We start from the raw sequence: 19938 nt of genomic DNA on the forward strand, positions 1-19938 counted from the left end.
TCATTTGCTTTCTTTTGTTAAGATCCCATCATGGTTATCCAGGGTTTCACTTTAGTAGATTCTTGTTCTTGTTTTGCATTCACTGTAAATTTCATATTACCAACCTTCACCCAAACAAACAAACAAAAATCCTTGAACTGTCTTCTATTGATTAAATCCAGTGTAATAAAGGAAAACGCTGGGACCTTCATAACACAGAACTGCAAGCTACAACTCTGAAATATTTAATGATTCCTTTGAAGGGATTTTTTAAAAGTGATCCCTGCTGCATGTAAGAACAGTTTTAAATAGGCAATATTTTAGGCATAGTGTTACAAAAAGATATTAAAAAATCTTAAATATTTTATTATTGCCCTTTGTAAATTACTTTGGCCTCTTGCTACTCTTAACACCCTAAAACCATTTGCTTATCTTGCAATATAGACTAGATGGACTATATATACTCTGTACTTCCTTTCCCTCATCTTCTTTCTCCTCATTATGTATATACATTTGGATGAAAATCTTTCACTTCGTTATGGCTTCATTCCTTTTTTCTTCCTCCTTCTATTATGATGAGAACTATTTAAGAATTAAAGTGTTGCTAGTGAATCCTTGGTCAGTTTCTCCTTTTTTTTTGTTTGTTTTGTTTTTACATCATATAACAGAGATTACTTTGGATTCATGCTGTGAATAGCAGCTTGGGAGGAATATAGCAGAGCTGATGCTTTGCCACTGAGCTAAGCAGACAGCAGGACAAGACTCACACACCGCAAGTTAATATATTAATGTATAAAAATGCAAACCCACAAAATAATCAGCCTATTTCTTGGCTTTAGAAGAAATCATGTTCTTCCTGCCCATCAATGACTCCACTGTTCATGTCACATATGTGTGATGTAATTAACAAATAAAGCCAGAGCTTCATTTTGCAACTCATGTACATCACAATAATAATTCAAACCTGGAAATTAACTCTGGACAGCACCAAGGCTTCAAAGAGACCCTTAATACTTAAAAATATAAATATACATTATTGAACTGTCAGATGCAAAACACCATTTGGAAAACAGCAGCGTAACATCACTATACCATTCATTAATCTTAAGAACATCCAAGTGTGTCAGTGATGAGGAAAAAATGAAGATGTCAAGACTGGGCCCCCGGCAGCAGTCACCATGTTTGTACCCTTCAGGTTCAGCTCAGAGCCAAGGTCTTTTTATGAAGTGTGGCTTTGAATCCAATAGCACCTAGAGTCCATACACAAGAAACTACAATACAAGCACAAGAAAAAATGTCTGTGCAGTAAGTCATCAAAACAAGCTTACAGTCCAAGAACAATGTTGCAGTGTGCAACATACCATCACAGAGGGAAGCAGGGAAGCAATGCTTTCAGATCATTAGTGTTTTGCTGTGCAACTTCAGGTTAGTGCCTCCCCTAACACATCTACCTTGATTATAGGCTTGTGCGTCCACTAGAAAATACTACTTATAGCAGAAAATATTACTTATCTCAAAAATAGAGGTCAGGGCTAAATATTAGACATTTTTGTCAAATTCAGAGTTGGCAAGGTTGCTGTCATTCTTCAGAATACTCCGTTTGTGTTTGTATTTTGTACTTGACGATGCCACCATAAAAATGCCATTTGGACAGACCATTAAGTCTACATTTGTGGTGCCTTTTTGTAGATTTTTGTTCTCCTTTTCTAATGTGGAAGATTAATGTTACTGGTTCTCTCCTGTCTTCCTTCCTCCAAGGAAAGCAGCGATTCACAGGCAGTGGTTGTATGCAGCAACAGAGTGGAAGAGATTAAAGGCTTTCTGTAAAAACTGAGATTCAGAACTACGTATTGTAAAAGGAAGAAAGTCTAGCACTGGATATAGGGTAGGAAAAAAAAATACTAATCCTGCAATGTTGACCATCAGTGCGCTTGAAAGATCATACATACAGATGTTCTGATACCATTCCATCATGAGGAATTACATCTTCACATTGTTAATTATTTATAATATATTAGAAGTAAGAGACATTACATACATGGCTGCATTTTTACTTTTTTCTTCAAAGGTACTTATTTTTTATTATTTTTATTTTGGGATGGGAAAGCAAAAAATCCTGTGGCTATTTACCACGTAATGTGCTTTGCTAGCTTTGAACCATAAGTTTATGTCACTGAAAGGACAGTAAAGCAGCTGAGAAAGACATTTAAAAAGACTATAAAAAAGGTGAACCCAAAACACTGTTTTTTGTGTGAAATCACTTGGGGAGTTAAGATCAGGAGTAAGCTCTTCTGAAGCCTACAAAACTAATGGTATCATCCAGTGATTTGCAGAGTAAGCTAAGTGTTCCAATTCATTTGAGTTTTTCCTCTTAGTTGTCCTTTGGAGTAAACAGCCATCATACACATAGAAAATTATTATTATTATTATTATTATTATTATTTAAACCTCTTTCTGTGCCTTTAATACAGTCACTTTCATTCTCTTGGCAGAGCTGATTGTTTAAGTTAGATGCCAGTCATTTAACACCAGGTGAATGACAGATTCTTGAAGGTACTCAAATATTGGTAGCAAAATCTGCTAGTGCATCTGGTTTGTACATGTAGCAGCTGATAAACCATATACAGAACGGCCTACTGTGTATATTCAAATGCAGGTCTGACTCACCTAACCAGCATTTGTGCTGGCATGCTTCTTTCAGATGACAATAGACTATAGCACAGCGTAAGATCAAAGAGTGAGTGCAGTAAAAACATTCAAGGTGCAATAGAAGTGTTCAGATCAGAATGATGGACACATTTTTATAGACATCTAAACAGAACACATGCCTTAGAACTAATAAACAGTTTGTTTTATTCCTTCCACAATCATTTTCATAGACAAATTAATGACAGACTGGAATATGTAAAAAATTTTCTGAAAACTTGTCTTTTCCCTAGGTGACAAAATAGATGTAAAAAAAAAAAAAAAATTGTCAGAAAAGCCTTTGAGAGGTTTTCCAGTCTACGTCCAGCTCCAGGAAGAACTGTATCCAAGCCATTCCTAGGAACCCCACTCATAACCTCTTTTTAAAGCCATCCTTGATCCTAAACCCTCCTAGGCCACCCATTCTAGGGGTAGATTACTATAATCAGAAGGCTTTTCCTGATGTGTGGCCAAAATTCCCATCCAATTTAACTTCAACTTCTTGAAGATGAGTTCATTGCTATTCTCCAGTAGGAATGCTATCAGTACTCAAGTGGAAGGATCACTTCATCATCTTACAGCTAAGTCTTATCTGTAAGATAAACCTTGTTTATACATTCCAGTGCTAGCTTTTGTTTTGGTTTGGTTTTTTTGTTTTGTTTTTTTGTTTGGCAAGAGTAGGAAATTATTGGGTCTTGTTTAATTACTAATCCATCATAACTACCTTTACGTTAAAGCTATTGGTTTTAAAGAACATAAGCCTATTTTTTGGCCTGTTCAGTTGACCCAGTAGTCAACTTTTCATCTTAGAAACATTCACTAATCTTCAGAAACATTCAGGATCCTTCATCCTTGTCTAGACAGTATCGTGTCCATAAGCAGGATTTGCAGTATAAGATCTAAATGAAATTTGCAGTGTTCCCCCCTCCTCCCAGTTGCAATGCCAATGATGTCCATAAGCAATTTAAGTCCCAAAGATCCTATGATATTGCTTGTGCTATTAATTACACAACACATGCTCTAGTTCAAGAAACTGATTGCCTTCACATCTGGAAAATTAATTACTTGAAAAGTAAAGAAAATTTGTCCTTCAGGTATACTGCAAGTGATACTCCATGGAACTACCTTCTGCACAGTTGTCTAGCTGTCATACTTAATCCAAAATAGCAAATATTAAGTGCCGGGTGCATTTTTGCTTATTGAGGATATTTTAACAGCCCCCTTTTGAACACTAAACAGAGCTGGGAACAAACTGCAAAATTAGGGTAATGTATACAGGATTCCCTTATCTCTGACCCAAGAACATCTTTAAAAACTTTAAATATATTTAGGGGCAATTTTAGCTTAATTGCATCTGCAAGGAATTTTAGAAGTCTTCTGAGGAGCTTTGTGACCCCCTCATTAGAACTCTGTACAGACAGAGACTGGAAATTAACTGCAATACCCAGACATACTGAAATAGGAACCTTTTTTTTTTTTTTTCCCAATTACATAAAAGCTATAATTATATTAGTTACATAAACATTTTAATTGGGGAAAACATTAGATAATTGAAGACACCCTCCCCCAACCCCAGTTAACCACCACTTATAGCACAGCAAGAGTAAAATTAACTCATGCTGTAAAGCTGCTTCCGTGTGAGGATGATACTGCTCTCTTCTTTCATTCCATCTTTGAAAGAAAGAAAACATTTTAGTCTACTTTGAAGTACACATTCTGTTATGTAGTTGCATACATTGTTTTTTCCAATTTCTTTAATCAGTGTTAAGTCTACCCCATAAGAAATCTGGTAAAAAAAGACACACTGAATAATGGTTTATGCTTAACCAGTAATGACAAGGATAACTAGACTCCATCTCCACTGAAGAACACAAATAGAGATATTCTGAGTTGCAAAAGGGCTGTACAGATGATCAGCTACTATTCAACTTAAAACATGATGAGAAACTTTTTTTCTTTCCTTAAAAACAGTCTTCTCTCTGGAAGGATGTTACTTGCAAAAAGATACCAATATTCACTACATTTTTACTGTAAGAAAGCAAAACAGAAATGCAAGTTTTTGTCTGTTACACAATCACCTGAAAAAAGGGAATAAAACTACTGTGGTGTTTGGCTAGTCTGACCCACCATTACAGTTTGAATTGTTGTGGGGAAAGTTGGCAACTGAACTGACAGGGAACAAACAGCCCTGTTACTGTCCACGTAGCCTTGCTGGTGTATCTCAGCTAAGCCTAATAAGGATGTAATCCTGTTGCCAGTCTTGGCTGATGTCATGCCCTTTTGCTAAATTTGCTGTCAGGGGTTTTCTTAGGGTCAGCGAGGGAATTCCCATCTAGGTAGGAATGGGACAGGTATGAAAGTGCTTTGAGCCCAAACCAGCCACCATATATCCAAAGGGCGATTATTTGAGACAGGGTAGGGGGAAGGAGGGAAGAGCCATGTGTGAGAAAAGGATGTCTCAATTTTTCTTTTTTAAACCACAGCTGGATACAATAACAGTTATTTGTGTCAGTGCCTACAGCTCCCCGACAGCGAAAAGCTGGTTCAGCAGAGTGCAGCTGTTGCAGCTCATTGGACACTGCATACATCTCAATGAGTGAGAAATAGATTGCTGTACTGCTACCAGGTGAGAGGCAACACCAGAAAGTTAGCAGTCTGCGTCAGGATGCAAGGATACAAACTCCTACAGAGTATAATAAATAGTGTAACACAGTTCTGTGAGTGCCTAGGCAGTGCTTTTCTCTATATGAGGAGAGGCAATAGTGGTCCAAGACTTAGTTTATATAACAAGCTATTTAAGGGAGAAGTTAATTGAAGTACATAAATACTGAAGAGTATCACATCAAGCCCAACTTAGATGAAGTTATAGAAGTGCATTTAAAAAGTCATTAAAAAAATTAGTAGAAAATTTCCCACTTCGAGATCCCATGAGACAAATTCTGTCAAGAAATTATTAGATATTATCTAATATTAAAAATACAAAAATGGAGAAGGCAGAAAAAGCACAAGTTCACCCAAATGGGTCACAACTTTTTCCGAAAATTGTCAGTTTGTTTTAGAGATGAGACCACAGCCAACAGAGCAGCAGCTGAAAGTAAAATTAAACTATAATTCTGCAAGTTTTTTTTTAATTACATACTAATGTAAAAGGTTGATGCAAAGCATTTTCAGATGCATTTTTAACAGTGTCCTCTGATAATCTCCGGTCTCATTCTTCCATTACCTGTCCTAAGCAAATATGCTTTTTCCCCTCTGCCAGCCTTTACTGAGCCTACCAAAGGCAGAAATAGCATTTATGGGCATTTCCATCCTTGTGCTCTGATCAGACTGGAGAATGCAAGGGCACATCTCTGTTTCTGTTCCAGTCATTTGCAACACACGAGGAGTACGTGGATATGGACTGAAAACCATGGCTGATAAACTAAAAGCAACAAGGTAAAAAATAAAAAAGGATGAAGAAAAACAGTGAAGAATGGAGTGTGTGCAGCAAAGAAAGGAGGCTGAGGTAAAGCAGGGCAAGGGAAACACCACACCCACCTGTCACACTGAGAGCAAGTGGAAGTGCTTTCTTACACTGGTATTGCAGGTCAAGCACAAAGAATATATACCTGCATTTTACTAAGATGAAAGAAACACAGCTAGATAACATTAAGACAAATTTAGAGATGTCTGTAACTATTCAAACGTGAGGTGCCAGATATGCAGCATCCCTCTGTTAAGGCAGTGTCTAAACAGAAGTGTTACATTACAGGTACTGTCTGTGCCTATATACCACAAACTCTGTAAAAGCAGTTCTTGTTCCATTATCTTTTTGGTCATATTTTGTCTCAGGTTTTGGTGAGAACACGAGAAACGGGAAAACATTCTTCCAGATTTCTGTTTGCACCTGCAGTTACGGTGGAACAGGATGAGAAAACACTATGCTTCACGTTAATTTGTAGTCTGTCATCCCCTTTTCTTGAAACTATGGCTTGTGCCTCGCTCTGCTTTTTAAGGTTGCTCGTCAGAGCATGGTATAAACTGTATTATTCTGTAACCATGCTCTGAGAAGCAGGTAGCGTGTAAGAAGCTTTCCTTAAAGCCTATCATGCTGATACACCAAGCTCCATGCAGCCTCGTGCATGCACCAACTAGGCTAACTTCAGATCTACAGAAGCACAGCGCTGCCTTTGCTGACTCAGTCTCAAGACATTGCTGTGATGATTATTTCAAATGTATGCCCTTTGCATAGATTTTGAACTAAGGGACACATACAGAATTATCAGCAATTTTTCCTTCATCCCTTTCCTGTGAATAAATAATTTAAATCCTTTACTTCTGACAGCAAGTTTCATCAGCATGCCGCGGTATTTTAACAAGCAGTGCTATGCTGCAGAACATCTTCATAGAGAAAGCTCACACATGAAGTCAAGGGAAAGGCCAGTTTTCAGTTTCAGCATAAAGCAGTCAATTACATACAGAAAACCCAGGAAAACCAGTTCAGCTATACCTCAGGTGAAGTATAAGATTATTGGACTAAGGTCAGAGAACCACAGAATCGTCTAGGTTGGAAGAGACCTCCAAGATCACCTAGTCCAACCTCTGACCTAACACTAACAAGTCCTCCACTAAACCATACCACTAAGTTCAACATCTAAATGTCTCTTAAAGACCTCCAGGGATGGTGACTCAACCACTTCCCTGGGCAGCCCATTCCAATGCCTAACAACCCTTTCGGTAAAGAAGTTCTTCCTAATATCCAACCTAAACCTCCCCTGGCGCAACTTTAGCCCATTCCCCCTCGTCCTGTCACCAGGCACGTAGGAGAACAGACCAACCCCCACCTTGCTACAGCCTCCTTTAAGGTACCTATAGAGAGCAATAAGGTCGCCCCTGAGCCCCCTCTTCTCGAGGCTGAACAACCCCAGCTCCCTCAGCCACTCCTCGTAAGACTTGTTCTCCAGACCCCTCACCAGCTTCGCCGCCCTTCTCTGGACTCTCTCGAGCACCTCCATGTCCTTCTTGTAGCGAGGGGCGCAAAACTGAACACAGTACTCGAGGTGCGGCCTCACCAGAGCCGAGTACAGGGGCACAATCACTTCCCTAGCCCTGCTGGCCACACTGCTTCTTCTACAAGCCAGGATGCTGTTGGCCTTCTTGGCCACCTGAGCACACTGCTGGCTCATATTCAGCCGACTATCAACCAGTACTCCCAGGTCCTTCTCTGCCAGGCAGCTTTCCAACCACTCATCTCCCAGCCTGTAGCTCTGCTTGGGGTTGTTGCGCCCCAGGTGCAGGACCTGGGGCTTGGCCTTGTTGATCTTCATACAGTTGGCCTCAGCCAGTATCAGTCCAGCCTATCCAGATCCTCCTGCAGAGCATTCCTACCCTCGAGCAGATCGACACACGATCAACAGAAAGCATTGCTTCTCTTCAGGGTAAATTATTTTTGACATTAAGCAGCTATAAATATATTTGAGGAAGAAAAAGGGTTCTGTTGAGGATATTACCTATTTGCAATTCAGGGTGAATTCATAAATCTTAGCCAGGCTTTTCATTCACTGGAAAGCATACATATAATCCAGTCTAGTCGTTATACAGAAATTGGGCAGCCAGCATCCTTAAGAAAAAAGTTACAAAAACAATAAGTCCCAAATATATTCTTTAACAAGGTGAGTAATGATGTCACCTTAAATGATCTCATTAAGGATGAGGTTATAGGCTGTTGTCACTTGCCACCTTCATTTATTCTCCATGAGCAGTAAAGCAAAGTCATTCAGCTTACTATCAGCAATCTTACTTTCACAGAAGACAAACTGGACTTTTTTTAATGTGAAAAAAAGTCAATACAAATCAGAGTCCTACTTGATTTTCATGTCACTAAGTCAATAAAAAGATAAACAAGCTGTCTTAAAGGGAAAGGTAGAATGCAATGTCCAATATTCATTAAACTGAATGGGCCAGTGATTCAGTAGGTTCAGGCACTGACATTTTTAATACTGATAGAAGTAATTTTATGTATACTGAATGCCAGAGACTTGATTTACTTCAAATGAGTACTTACAGATTTTGGTATGGTCCAGTAAAGCACAGTAGTTGTACAGAACATTTATTTATAGTTATTCCTACTAATATAATGTGATAAAAAAAAGCTTTGGTTTATATTCATAGTTAGCGTAAAGACGAAAAACAGCAATGGAAAAACATGCTAAGCAAGACTTGGTTATTCTTATAAAATGTTTTTCTCTGTCAATACACTTGTTCACAGTTTATGTAATCTTGTTCTGAGGAAGCTAATAAAGGCACAGCAGTGAATGCAGCTGTATGCAAGTAAACCTTCTCACAAATTCTGTGTTCTGTACAGTAGCAAGTTTCAACACTGATTAACAAAACTACTGAAATGCGGTGCAACTTAAACATGACTTCAGTCATCTAAAACTAGCCAAAAGCATCCTCAACCATAAAAGGGTTGCCTGTTGTTTCACTCGCTGATAGACATAGAGGTTAACACTAAAACATCTGGCAAAATAGGATTGAGCTTTATAAAAACTGAAAACCCAACACAAATTTCTTCTAAAACCTGCTTTTAAATCTGAAACTGAAGCAAATGCACACACCACCACCACCCCAAAATAAATAAAACCCCCATAACCCAAGAGTATCACAACCCAGTCATTAGCATTCAGTATGGACATTTTCAGGTTTCAAGTTTCTTGAGGTTTCACCTGATCCATATGGAATGCTGTGCTGTAGGAAGTAGGGAATTGTAGGGAACTGAAGTACTCTGAACTCAGGGAGGTGAGTTGGGAGATGAAGCAAATTTATTTTTCCAACAATTGAACGTAAGGAGCATTTTAAATCAACAACCACACACTTCATGAAAATCCAGCTAGTATGAATGAACACATTTGGGTAACCATTCAAGTTAAGTAAGTTTCAAAGCTATTGTAACACGGTGTACATATCGTAAAGCCTTGTAGGTAACCCATAGTTTAGAAAAATCAAAGATGCCCCCTGCATAAAGGACAGGCAGAGAACAGCATCACTGAGGTACTAGTCCCATTTCTTTCAGGCAAATTACTGCATAGATATCTAGGGTTAAGGAGTTTGGACATTTTTTTTGAACAGCTTTTACAATATTGTAAGGTAACATAATGAAAATACATTGTATTTGAAACCAAAGAGCAGCATATTAGACATGCACTGGTAGAAAACATCCTGTGTGCAATCTGAGATGTTAAAAGTACCATACACAACTTGGATGTTAATCTAAAAGCATACTAATCCAATTAAAATTCATTTTTGTGGAAAAAAGTCTGCATGGTCTTATTCATAGAAGTGGAATCCTCAACATTCAGCTGTGGTGGGTATAACACGAACATATACAGTCTTCATGTTCAGGTTCTTCATGGAGACGTCCTTTGTGATCTCTGAACCAAAAAAAAAGGGGGGGAAGACAGTTAGTGTTCTTTTCAAGAAGTGAAACTATCAATGCATTTTAATGCATTTTTTCTTTACTCAGACAGTTCTATTCATTCAATTGAAATGGGACTTGGACAGAAACTGCTCAGCTCAAATTCCTTCCTGTTAAAGCACAGTGCATTAAAGAACTGCCACAAGCCACATGTCAGGATCACCAGTGCAAGAGTTCAAGGCACTGTTCTAGGTTACAAAGTAGAATTTTTTTTTTTGAAAGCATATGTCAGCCCACAGCTCCCAGCTTCATATCCACAGAGAACAGCATCTAGTCAGAAAATTGCTTTATAATGCAATAATGTGTAGTCAACAACACAGCACAATGCACTGAAAACCATAGTCCCTTATAAACATTATGTAAGAATAGCCATATAGGACAGAGCAGAGATCTACCTCCTCTCGTATCCCATCACTTACAGGAGATGGAACAACATGCTTGTGAAGGAGTACAAGACGATGCATACAACTTGAGTTGTATACGTAAAGCAAGGATTGTAGTAGCAACATTAGTTTTTAGCAGATGCTATCTTGTAAAATATGCCTAAAGAAATTCATACTGTACCAGATCGATTTAAGTCTTTTCATATCTGTCTGCATATACCTTGGAACAATAGTAGGATAAAGAATCACCAACAACCCTTTTATGGATATAGCGTATTTCTAACAGGCTGATCCAGAGTTTATAATTACTTACAAAACATGCACCCAGTAATCCTGCCTGACAGCTAAAGAAACAATGCCTTACAATTACAAAGAAGGGGAGAACTGGAAACCTCTTTTACTATTCTTACCACTGTACAGAAAGCATTTTTTCCAAGAAGCAAGATGCTTGCTAGCTCAGTATTTCCCAACACCCACCAGCTGTAGCAAACTACACCAATAACAGAGCAGAATACTTTTGTTCCAGAGCTGTACCTCCCAGTATTCAAAACAATCTGAATAATAAATATACCAGAGGTCTCTTTACTAAGAAACTTCAAAGTGGTAAGAAACTTCAAAGCGGTAACTACAAATACATACACTGAAACCAAAGCAAAAGAAATTTGGGGGTTACTGTGTAACTGCACACTAGAATCCCTACAGACAACGTAAGCAAATAAAAGATAATTTTAAATTCTGGCACTGGTGTTAGTACAAGTGACAGATTAATAACATTCAGATATTTGGGTATTTTTTCTGTGGAAACAATTTTCTAGTGTACTGCACTGTATCACCGTGCTGATGTCTGATATTCATCCTGCTCTAACTTGGGCTCGCGTCCAGCTGACAAAGACCAAGGCACAGCGCATGTGGTGGGGGGAGGCAAGTCTGTGAAGCACAGCCATAGAGATAAGGTAAAAGCAGTTTAATTTGCAGTAACATGATGTCCAAGTGGAAACTGTTTCTAGAAAAGGCAGCAACAAGTTTTGTTTCCATGTACCAACACGTACTTTCCTTCTAACATTAAGGCCCCCATATTTCCTTGAAAGTTGTTTCATATTTAGACTGAGCAGATATAGTCTGCATCAAACTTCAAATGCCATCAATTAAATAATTGAAAAGTCCATATGGATTCTGATGGTTCCATTTTTAAGGAGTTCTCCTCCAGTGCAGTGCTCTGCTTCAAGCAGCTGAATACCCATCCACAGAGCTAAGAGGTATAATCCAATTCAGCAATTAGGGCTTTATTCCCTCATTAACCTTCCTCTCCTTTGCATGAAAATATTACAGCAGTTTGTAAAGAAGTTACTCTGGTCTGCAGAAGCAGCCAAACTATGAACTTGGTCTCAAAGTTATGTGTGTTTTTTTTTTTGTTCATTTATTCATTTATTTTACTCCATGATTGCCAAGTCGCATGGTAAAAAAAATGAAAAACAACAAATCTCCCAAAATCTCCAGTCCCTGAACACTGAGACATTACATGAAACTACTTCTTTCAGCAGTATTTAAGAGAAAAATTACTATTAGAAATTGGAAACTTGACTCAACAACAAAACTTAACAACATGCTCTTCTGTGCTAGTCCCTCTGAAGGAAGGCTCTGCAGTTAGCATGCCAGAAGTATTGCCCGGACCCCAAATATCTCCTAACCAGCTACCTGTGACTCATGTTTCAGTCTTAGGAATAAGCAATGCTCACCACTTTGACATTTGGTTGCACTTGATCCGTGTAGGTCCCTTCCAACTAAACTATTCGGATTTCTAATTTAAATAATGTTTTTCCAGTCTTCCAAAAGGAAGATGGAACAGATTTGTTTCTGGAAAGTTGGCAAGCTTTCGGGCAATAGAGACCAGATGCCCAACTTCCTGTGCCTGACAAAATTTATAAAGGTAGTATTTTAAAAACCGGTAACTCATTTTCTGTCATGTGGTTATTATTTTTTCCCTTTTAAGAAGACTTCAGCCTTTCTATTCACTGCTCATTATCATTGAATGTTTCAAATGGTTAATAGAAACTATTATTATTATTATTACCAGCTTTTATTTTCAGAGTAAACCATCAAAAAAAGACTCAAATTTTAGTTTTGAAGCTAAGACCTTGGAATATATTGATAAAATGCTAAACAAGGGATTACAAAATAGCAACTATACACACAATCTTTAATTAAACTAATATCTTCCAGGGGCATCAAAATATGATTTGTTCTGTATGCAGCATTTATCAGTTAAAAAGATGTGAAGATAAAGTATGGCCACTTCAGTATTTACACCATAAAGAAAGCTATGAAAAAATCTTCATGGTGAGTTAAACCTAAGATAATGGAAACATAACTTTATTGCATAAGCATGTGTTAGCTACAAAAATAAATCTCCAGGACCAAGTCCTCTATCTTCTGAGCCTCAAAATGACCAAACGAGGTCATTTTCTCTATCTTCTGAGCCTCAAAAATGACCAAACGAGGTATTTTGGCCTTTGAAGACTTAAGAAAAACAATCTTTCACATCATCATGAATTATCAGTTTATACACTATTTAAAGCTTAAATAGTTCTGGAGAATTCATACTACAAATATGCTACAGTGATTCTGTTGATTTCCCTTTTAGGTAAAGGCATTTTAAAAATCCTTACTTCAACTGATACTTAATGGCTATATATTGTTCTGTTTTGTCAGTTACTGCACACTTTAAAAGCTAGAAACTTTTATACAATACTTATTTCAGCAGCTTAACTAAATCATATGCCGCCGTGAACCTGTTTGCCCTCTAACAGTGATAGAAACTAAAAATCAAGAAGTATAACATCAGTAACTCCTGAATGGCTACATTCCTAGTCAGCAAAGTTGTACAAATAAATACCTTTTTTGTTTATGCAACCAAAGTGTGGTTGATATACTTAGTTCTTATACCTTGTGCTGTTTCTAAGCACTGCTCTACACTTCTGTTCGTTAACCTCATTCAGCATGTTCTTCTGAGCGTTAGTTCAAACTATCACTAGAAAGTTTCATCAGCATTTGAGATTCACTTTACTTACAAAATGGCTTTTGAATAAGCGGAGTTCAGGTCACATGAAATAAAAAATAAAACAACCCTCCAATAAAAACAACAAAACACACCCTACTTATGTTAATTTTAATCTCTGCAACCCATTTTAGGATTAACCCTAGTTTTAAGGCAGCTACACTGGAGGGCTGCACTCCTACAGCAGCTGACAGGTACCTCAGGAGGAAGCTCAACCCATTCGAAAGATTTGGAAACTAGTTTAAACAGGATGGTTAACTTCTGGGCAGGTAACCTGATGTCATTAGGTTGTGTGTGATCTATCCCTCTGTACTGGGTTTCCGTGGCAAGGTTTTGGTAGCAGGGGGCTGCAGGGATGGCCTCTGTGAGAAGAATCCAGCAGCTGCCCCATGTCAGACAAGGGCCAGTTTCAGCTGGCTCCAAAGGGACCTGCCACTGGCCAGAGCCGAGCCAGTAAGCAAGGTCATTTGTGCCTCTGTGAGAGCAGATTTAAGAAAAGGAAAAAAACCTGCTGCATAACAGCAGCTGGGAGAGCGAGGAGTGAGAAGCAGCCCTGCAGCCCCCAACATGAGTTCAGCAGGAGGCAGGAGGTGCTCCAGGCAGGCAGCAGCAGTTCCCCTGCGGCCCGTGGAGAGGCCCCTGGTGGAGCAGGCTGTCCCCCTGCAGCCCACGGGTCCCACACGGAGCAGATCTCCACGCTGCAGCCCGCGGAGGAGCCCCCGGTGGAGCAGGTGGATGTGGCCTGGAGGAGGCTGCGGCCCACGGAGAGCCCCCGCAGGAGCAGGCCCCGGGCCGGAGCTGCAGCCCGTGGAGAGGAGCCCACGCAGGAGCAGGGGGTCTGGGGGGAGCTGCCGCCCGTGGGGGACCCGTGCTGGAGCAGTTTGCTCCTGGGGGACGGACCCCGTGGTACGGAGCCGTGTGGGAGCAGTTCTTGAAGAGCTGCTGCCTGTGGGCAGCCCCCACAGGCTCAGTTTGGGAAGGACGGCATCCCGTGGGAGGGACCCCACGGACAGCAGGGGCAGAGAGGGACCGTGAAATAGCGCAGACACAGTGTCAGGGACTGACCGCAGCCCCCATTCCCTGCTCCTCTGTGCCGCTCAGGGGGAGGACGTAGAAGCGGGTGGGAGGGAGGAAGGTGTTTTTAGTTTGAGTTTCTCACTGCTCTACCTTGTTAGTAATAGGTAATAAATTACATTAATCTCCCTATGCTGGATCTGTTTTGCCCATGGTAATTGAGTGATCTCCCTGTCCTTATCTCAACCCTTGAGGACTTTTCATCATATGTTCTCCCCCTTTCCCTTTGAGGAGGGAGAGTGAGAGAGCAGTTGCGGTGGAGATCAGCTGCCCTGCTGAATAAAACCACCACACCCTCCCAAGCAGCTTGTAAATCATGCCAGTAAGATAAAAGGGAGACAGAATCCTTTACATGATTTCATTCAAAGTTGCATTTTCCTGAGTATATGAGAAATACCTGGTTCTGTTTATTTGCTTTTACTATGTAGTTTCCAATCCATTCTTCCTGTCAAATATAGTTCCATATCCTTCTCATGTCCACCTTTTTAGCACTACAGGTCATGAATTAGAAATTTCTAAGCCTCCCCCTCTGACTGTGTTTTTCAAAGATTCTTTAGCACTTGAGGTATGTGATTGTCATGAAAGCTTCCTACTTCCCAAGTACTCCAAATGAAATGTTGCTGCCATACTCAACCAAGTCTGACCTACTCAAACTACTCTGAAAATACCCGATATACTCCTCTGACCCTTTTCTCCAGAAGGGAGAAAAAATCTGCAACTTGAGTATTACAGGAAGAATTTGAAAAGGTTCTTAAAATATCCACACTTTTGACTCACTTCTAGAAAGAGATTCACTCTGAGTCACAGCAGCATGTAACCACCAGCTCCATTTCTGTCTGACTTTTCTATTTCAACAGGAAGAAACTTGCAAAAAAAACTTGGTGTTGGACATTTCATAAGGGAAATACATTAAAACTTTGACCTTGCTAATATATTTACGTGCTCAAAGAATTTTTTTAAATAGATTGTTGAATTACTTGGCAATATTAGAAGCCAATGTGTAAATAGAATGCATTTAGTAATTAAACTAGGCCTCAGTTACAGGGTTATACTGGCTGCTCCTCAACAAAAAACTTCCAAGTATCCTTGAACAAGCAAGTGAAATGTTTGTGCTTACCCTGAGTTTGTGCTTCATCCAGGAACAATTTTAGCCTCCTGCTTCTGAGCCCAAAAACTTTTGCTGTTTCGTATAGAAGACCTTGGTATGTTAATCCATTCTGACCAACAGGGTTTTCCATTAGAAGAGTTCCCATTGTTCCTGTCTGACATTCTAAACAAGATAAAGAGTTACATAACTATTGATGAGGAATGATATTACTTCATTTATCTCGGTAAATTGAAATTTAGGATTTGTTCTTATAGTTCATCACCATTTCTTTATAGTGCTTCGGAATTAGCCATACCAGCTTACCTACAAATAATCACTAAATAAGTTTATAAACTATAAACTCATAAGTGTAAGTGATTATTAACAGCTTGACAAACAAAAGAAAACCTTGTAGAATTCTTTACCATTGTCAAACGGAGGACCTGGAAACTGGGAAACAAAGTATTTCAGAAGGACACACAGACCACTAACAACTATGGAAACTCCCAAAACGGATTCTGATGATCAAAACCCCAATTAAAAACGCATTTTTTGCCCCAGGTAGGTTCCCAGTAGTGTCTGTAGGAATCCACATGGACAGGCAGTCCAGAAAGGATCTGAGATGAAGAGCGAGTTACCAAGAACACAACTTTTCCAATGAAAGGTTTCAAAGCAGAAGCAGCCTAGTAGATTAGCAGCTGGAAAACAATTACATGCACTTATCTATACTCCAGAACAAACTAATAATACAATTCCTTTGGCTTTTAAATAGCACTAAGAAATGTTTTACAGACTGTTTACAATGCCTAGGTAAAGAGCAGGCTTATCTTTCATCTTCCTATTCATTTCTGGTCAGTTTTAGATTCAACATTTTAAAATAAGCTGCACAGGTGAGCAGACTGTCAGAAGCAGGGAAACAATGCTGAAGGGATCATGTTTAAATGCCATTCGTTATCTCAAACTGGCTCTTCACTTTTATGAAAAGGTAAAGAAAAGCTAAACAATCATTGTGTTTATTAGAAAGTACACACTACAAGAAAAATAAATGAAATCACCATCTACAAATTAAAACAGACATACATATCTTCATCATCAAGAGACGGCATCTGAAACTTAGATCAGAAAAACCTCAGCCTGTAAGCAAGGAGAAATAAGTATCCAACATACCTTGTGGTTTTGCATTTACTAACTGCAAGTTGATATACTGGCAGAGAAGAGCATCAGGAGAGTTGGTCACAGCAGGTGCTGACCCTGTTGTCACATGTAGAGTCTTTCCACTGAGAGTAAGCAAGTCAGTTTTATTTATCAGTTCTGAAAAAGAAAATGAGACCAGGCAGGCCATTACAGGGAAGCCAAGGTCCAGCTCCTGCTCAGTTAGCTGACAGAGTCATTCTAACTGATTCTTCTGTGGAAGTGTTTGCAATTGCTTGCTTGAGAAAGAGTATTTCTCCCGTTTGACAAGTAGAATTTATGCAGAGGGGGAAAAAGAAAAGTATTTCTTAATAATGCAGAGTACCTAATCTGCTATGGAAATCAGTTCCTACATCCCACTTCTTATGCACACAAATACATGACACAATTACTTATAAATAACTTAAGCAAGAAGTTACTCACTTAAGCCAACCATTTCTTTCTCATTACATTAAGACCTATGATCTTTGCGTCTACCCTGAGTAGTAGTACTTCAGTAGCTGAAGCAGGGCTGGATTTGTGTTACCACGCAATGCTGGGACACTTCCCACATTAAACTTCAGATAACAGTAAGTGTACAACCAGTAGTAGCTGGTTAGATTATGAATAACATCCTTTGCATTGATATTTGCATTTAATGTCAACAACAGCTGATGATTCAGCAGATAACTCCAGCCATGCATATTTAGAAATTGGTGGACATCAGAGACAAAACAGGACTTGCATCTTATTTTTTTCTTAAAAGGATTCAAGACGCAATACCAGCACCTTGGAAGCACTCAGATGAGAAACAAATCAGGTATGTGAGCCTTCATCCCGCACTACCTACACGAACAGCTAGCTGCCTGTTTTATCTCTCTGGTAGACATCACCACCAACAACCTGCTGACAGGCTCAACATTGAAGAGAAAGAACATCCCTCTTTATTGCAGCTACAGAAGAACTCCAAAGACCAAATCTAGGAAGAATTAACGAATTTACTATCTTGCAAAAATTGCACAGTGTATACAGAGCAGGCACGTCATCTCCTTCCAACAGGTTTTCTTTCCCTACCAGTACTGTTTGCATGTCACAGAGCCTACAGTTTACAAAGCTTTTTTCCATCAGTTCCTCTAAATGAATTTGAAAGAGGGAGAAATTGCTTTTTTTTTTTTTAAAAAAAAAACAAAAGGAAGTTTATAAGTTTAAAAGTGAAAAAAAGAGGTAAAGCATGATCACAGGCTATATGCTCTAGAAATTATGCCAGCTGCCAGAGAACAAAGCACAGTGCAATGTGGAAGGTTTATGAAACTGCCGTAGAGAAGGAAAAAAAGAACATTTACCATTTCTACCCTCAGACTGCATCTAAGAAAGAATTTTGACTTAAGAAATCTCAGGTTTTGCAGTGTCTACACATTATGAAACATATTATGAAGAAATCTCAGCGTTCTGTTTTAACGGCACAAAATCCCTAGCCTTTAAAAATCATCTTTTTTTAAAAAAAATGTATAAAGCTTTAAAGAAAAAGGAAAAACTTCATTGCTGCATCTAAAATTGAATTTTTACAAATGAGGTAATGGATGTATTGTAAGATAGTGGTCATCTGCCAGCTAACTGAACACTTTCCGGGTTTGTCTGAGGAGCAGAATCACAGAATCATCTAGGTTGGAAGAGACCTCCAAGATCACCTAGTCCAACCTCTGACCTAACACTAACCAGTCCTCAAGGAGCAGGCCCAGGAGGAGCTTTGCTTTGGGTTTTACTTACAAGGACGCAGGAAAAAACAACTAACACGTGAAGGGTAAGTAACAAGAAAAGGAGTCAGCAGAGTTTTTTCCTAGCATAACTCTAAAGCGGCACGGCATGGCACCGCTTACCATTCACTTGCGATTACTAGGCAATAGCTGTGAGACCACACCAGTGAGCAGGGAGCTTTACGGAGCAAGACCCCCCGTAACTCACAGCTCACCGACGTTACACAGGGGCCACGATCTGTGCAGGTCTACGCAGGTCAGCAGGGCACAAACAGCCGTCAGTGCGATTTGCGCATTTAACACGTCGAGCATTTTGCATTACAGGACCACTGCCATTTTCACAAGGAAGATCCCATGGACAGTGCTATCATATAATAGACTCAGTTCATATGACTCGAATAACTAATAAATGAGTCAAGTGGATCATTTCCTCATATATTATGATACTCTTGAAAGGAAGCAGATGTTGAAATGCGCTCATCAATATTAAAATTTCTTTTAAAGGCAGTTCTCCCTGCAGCTGAGACTTAAGTGCTAAGGTACCTTAGGGCCTCCATGGCCTTTTAAAAATTCAAAATAATAATAATAAAATCTTATTGAACTCATGTTCAAAAACAATGATAAGAAACAAAAAATAGTTAGCCATCTGAAAATCATAAAGACAGAATAAGACATGGACTAAGAAGTTTTTCTGGGGAAATTATATCTCAGTTCCACCCTCTCCCTTCTCCCCTCCCTGCCTTCTTTTAAACCCTAAACGATTTATGGACTCACATAGTCTAAGAAAAACAGATTTGTCTTAAAAGGTCTTTTTCAATATGGGCTACCTCCTTGAAAGCTGAGTGCAACTCAGAAAGTGTTCACAGTAAGAAGTGTATAAAGTTTTCAGCTATCTAGAGCAAAAAGAAAGTCACAGACAACTATTCTTATGATCTAATTTGAGCCCACCCTCTTTCCTTTAAATGACTTAAACCGAAAAAAAAGTAAAATGAGCCAAATTCTGTTCTTGTTTCTGAAGACCATTACAAATCCCAGAACCTTGCTCGGTGTTTGTGCAGTTACTCAAAATACATCAATTCACTGCTGGGGAGGAAATGTTTATCTCATTATTTCAATGTTCTACTGAGAAAGAGGGCCTTGACATATTTTAGCCTGCCTTAATACAAGAACAGCCTGATTTTATATCATTATGCAACCTTAAGTAAATCTTCATTACAATTAGAAAACAAGATAATAAACTACTGCAAGTAAAGTGGAGGGGCCTAGAAACCACAGGAAGGAAAACAAGCAGCCAGAAA

The 19938-nt window shown here is 39.1% G+C and overlaps 1 protein-coding gene across 5 annotated transcripts in view; it reads right to left on the reverse strand.

The window, feature by feature from the left end:
• Window positions 1-9442: 9442 nt before the first annotated feature.
• The window catches only part of IARS1 (isoleucyl-tRNA synthetase 1), a 118895-nt gene continuing 108399 nt past the window's right edge, over window positions 9443-19938 (reverse strand). For all 5 annotated transcript variants that reach the window (XM_083796504.1, XM_083796501.1, XM_083796502.1 and 2 more), the window contains 3 exons: window positions 16884-17027; window positions 15747-15899; window positions 9443-10073 (listed from right to left, as the gene is read on the reverse strand). In XM_083796504.1, coding sequence (XP_083652630.1) covers window positions 9991-10073; window positions 15747-15899; window positions 16884-17027 — 380 coding nt within the window. In that variant the 3' untranslated portion in view covers window positions 9443-9990. The remainder of the gene's footprint in view (window positions 10074-15746; window positions 15900-16883; window positions 17028-19938) is intronic.

The sequence above is a fragment of the Anser anser genome (assembly GCF_964211835.1).
Source record: "Anser anser genome assembly, chromosome: 12".
In the NCBI taxonomy this organism is placed as follows: domain Eukaryota; kingdom Metazoa; phylum Chordata; class Aves; order Anseriformes; family Anatidae; genus Anser; species Anser anser.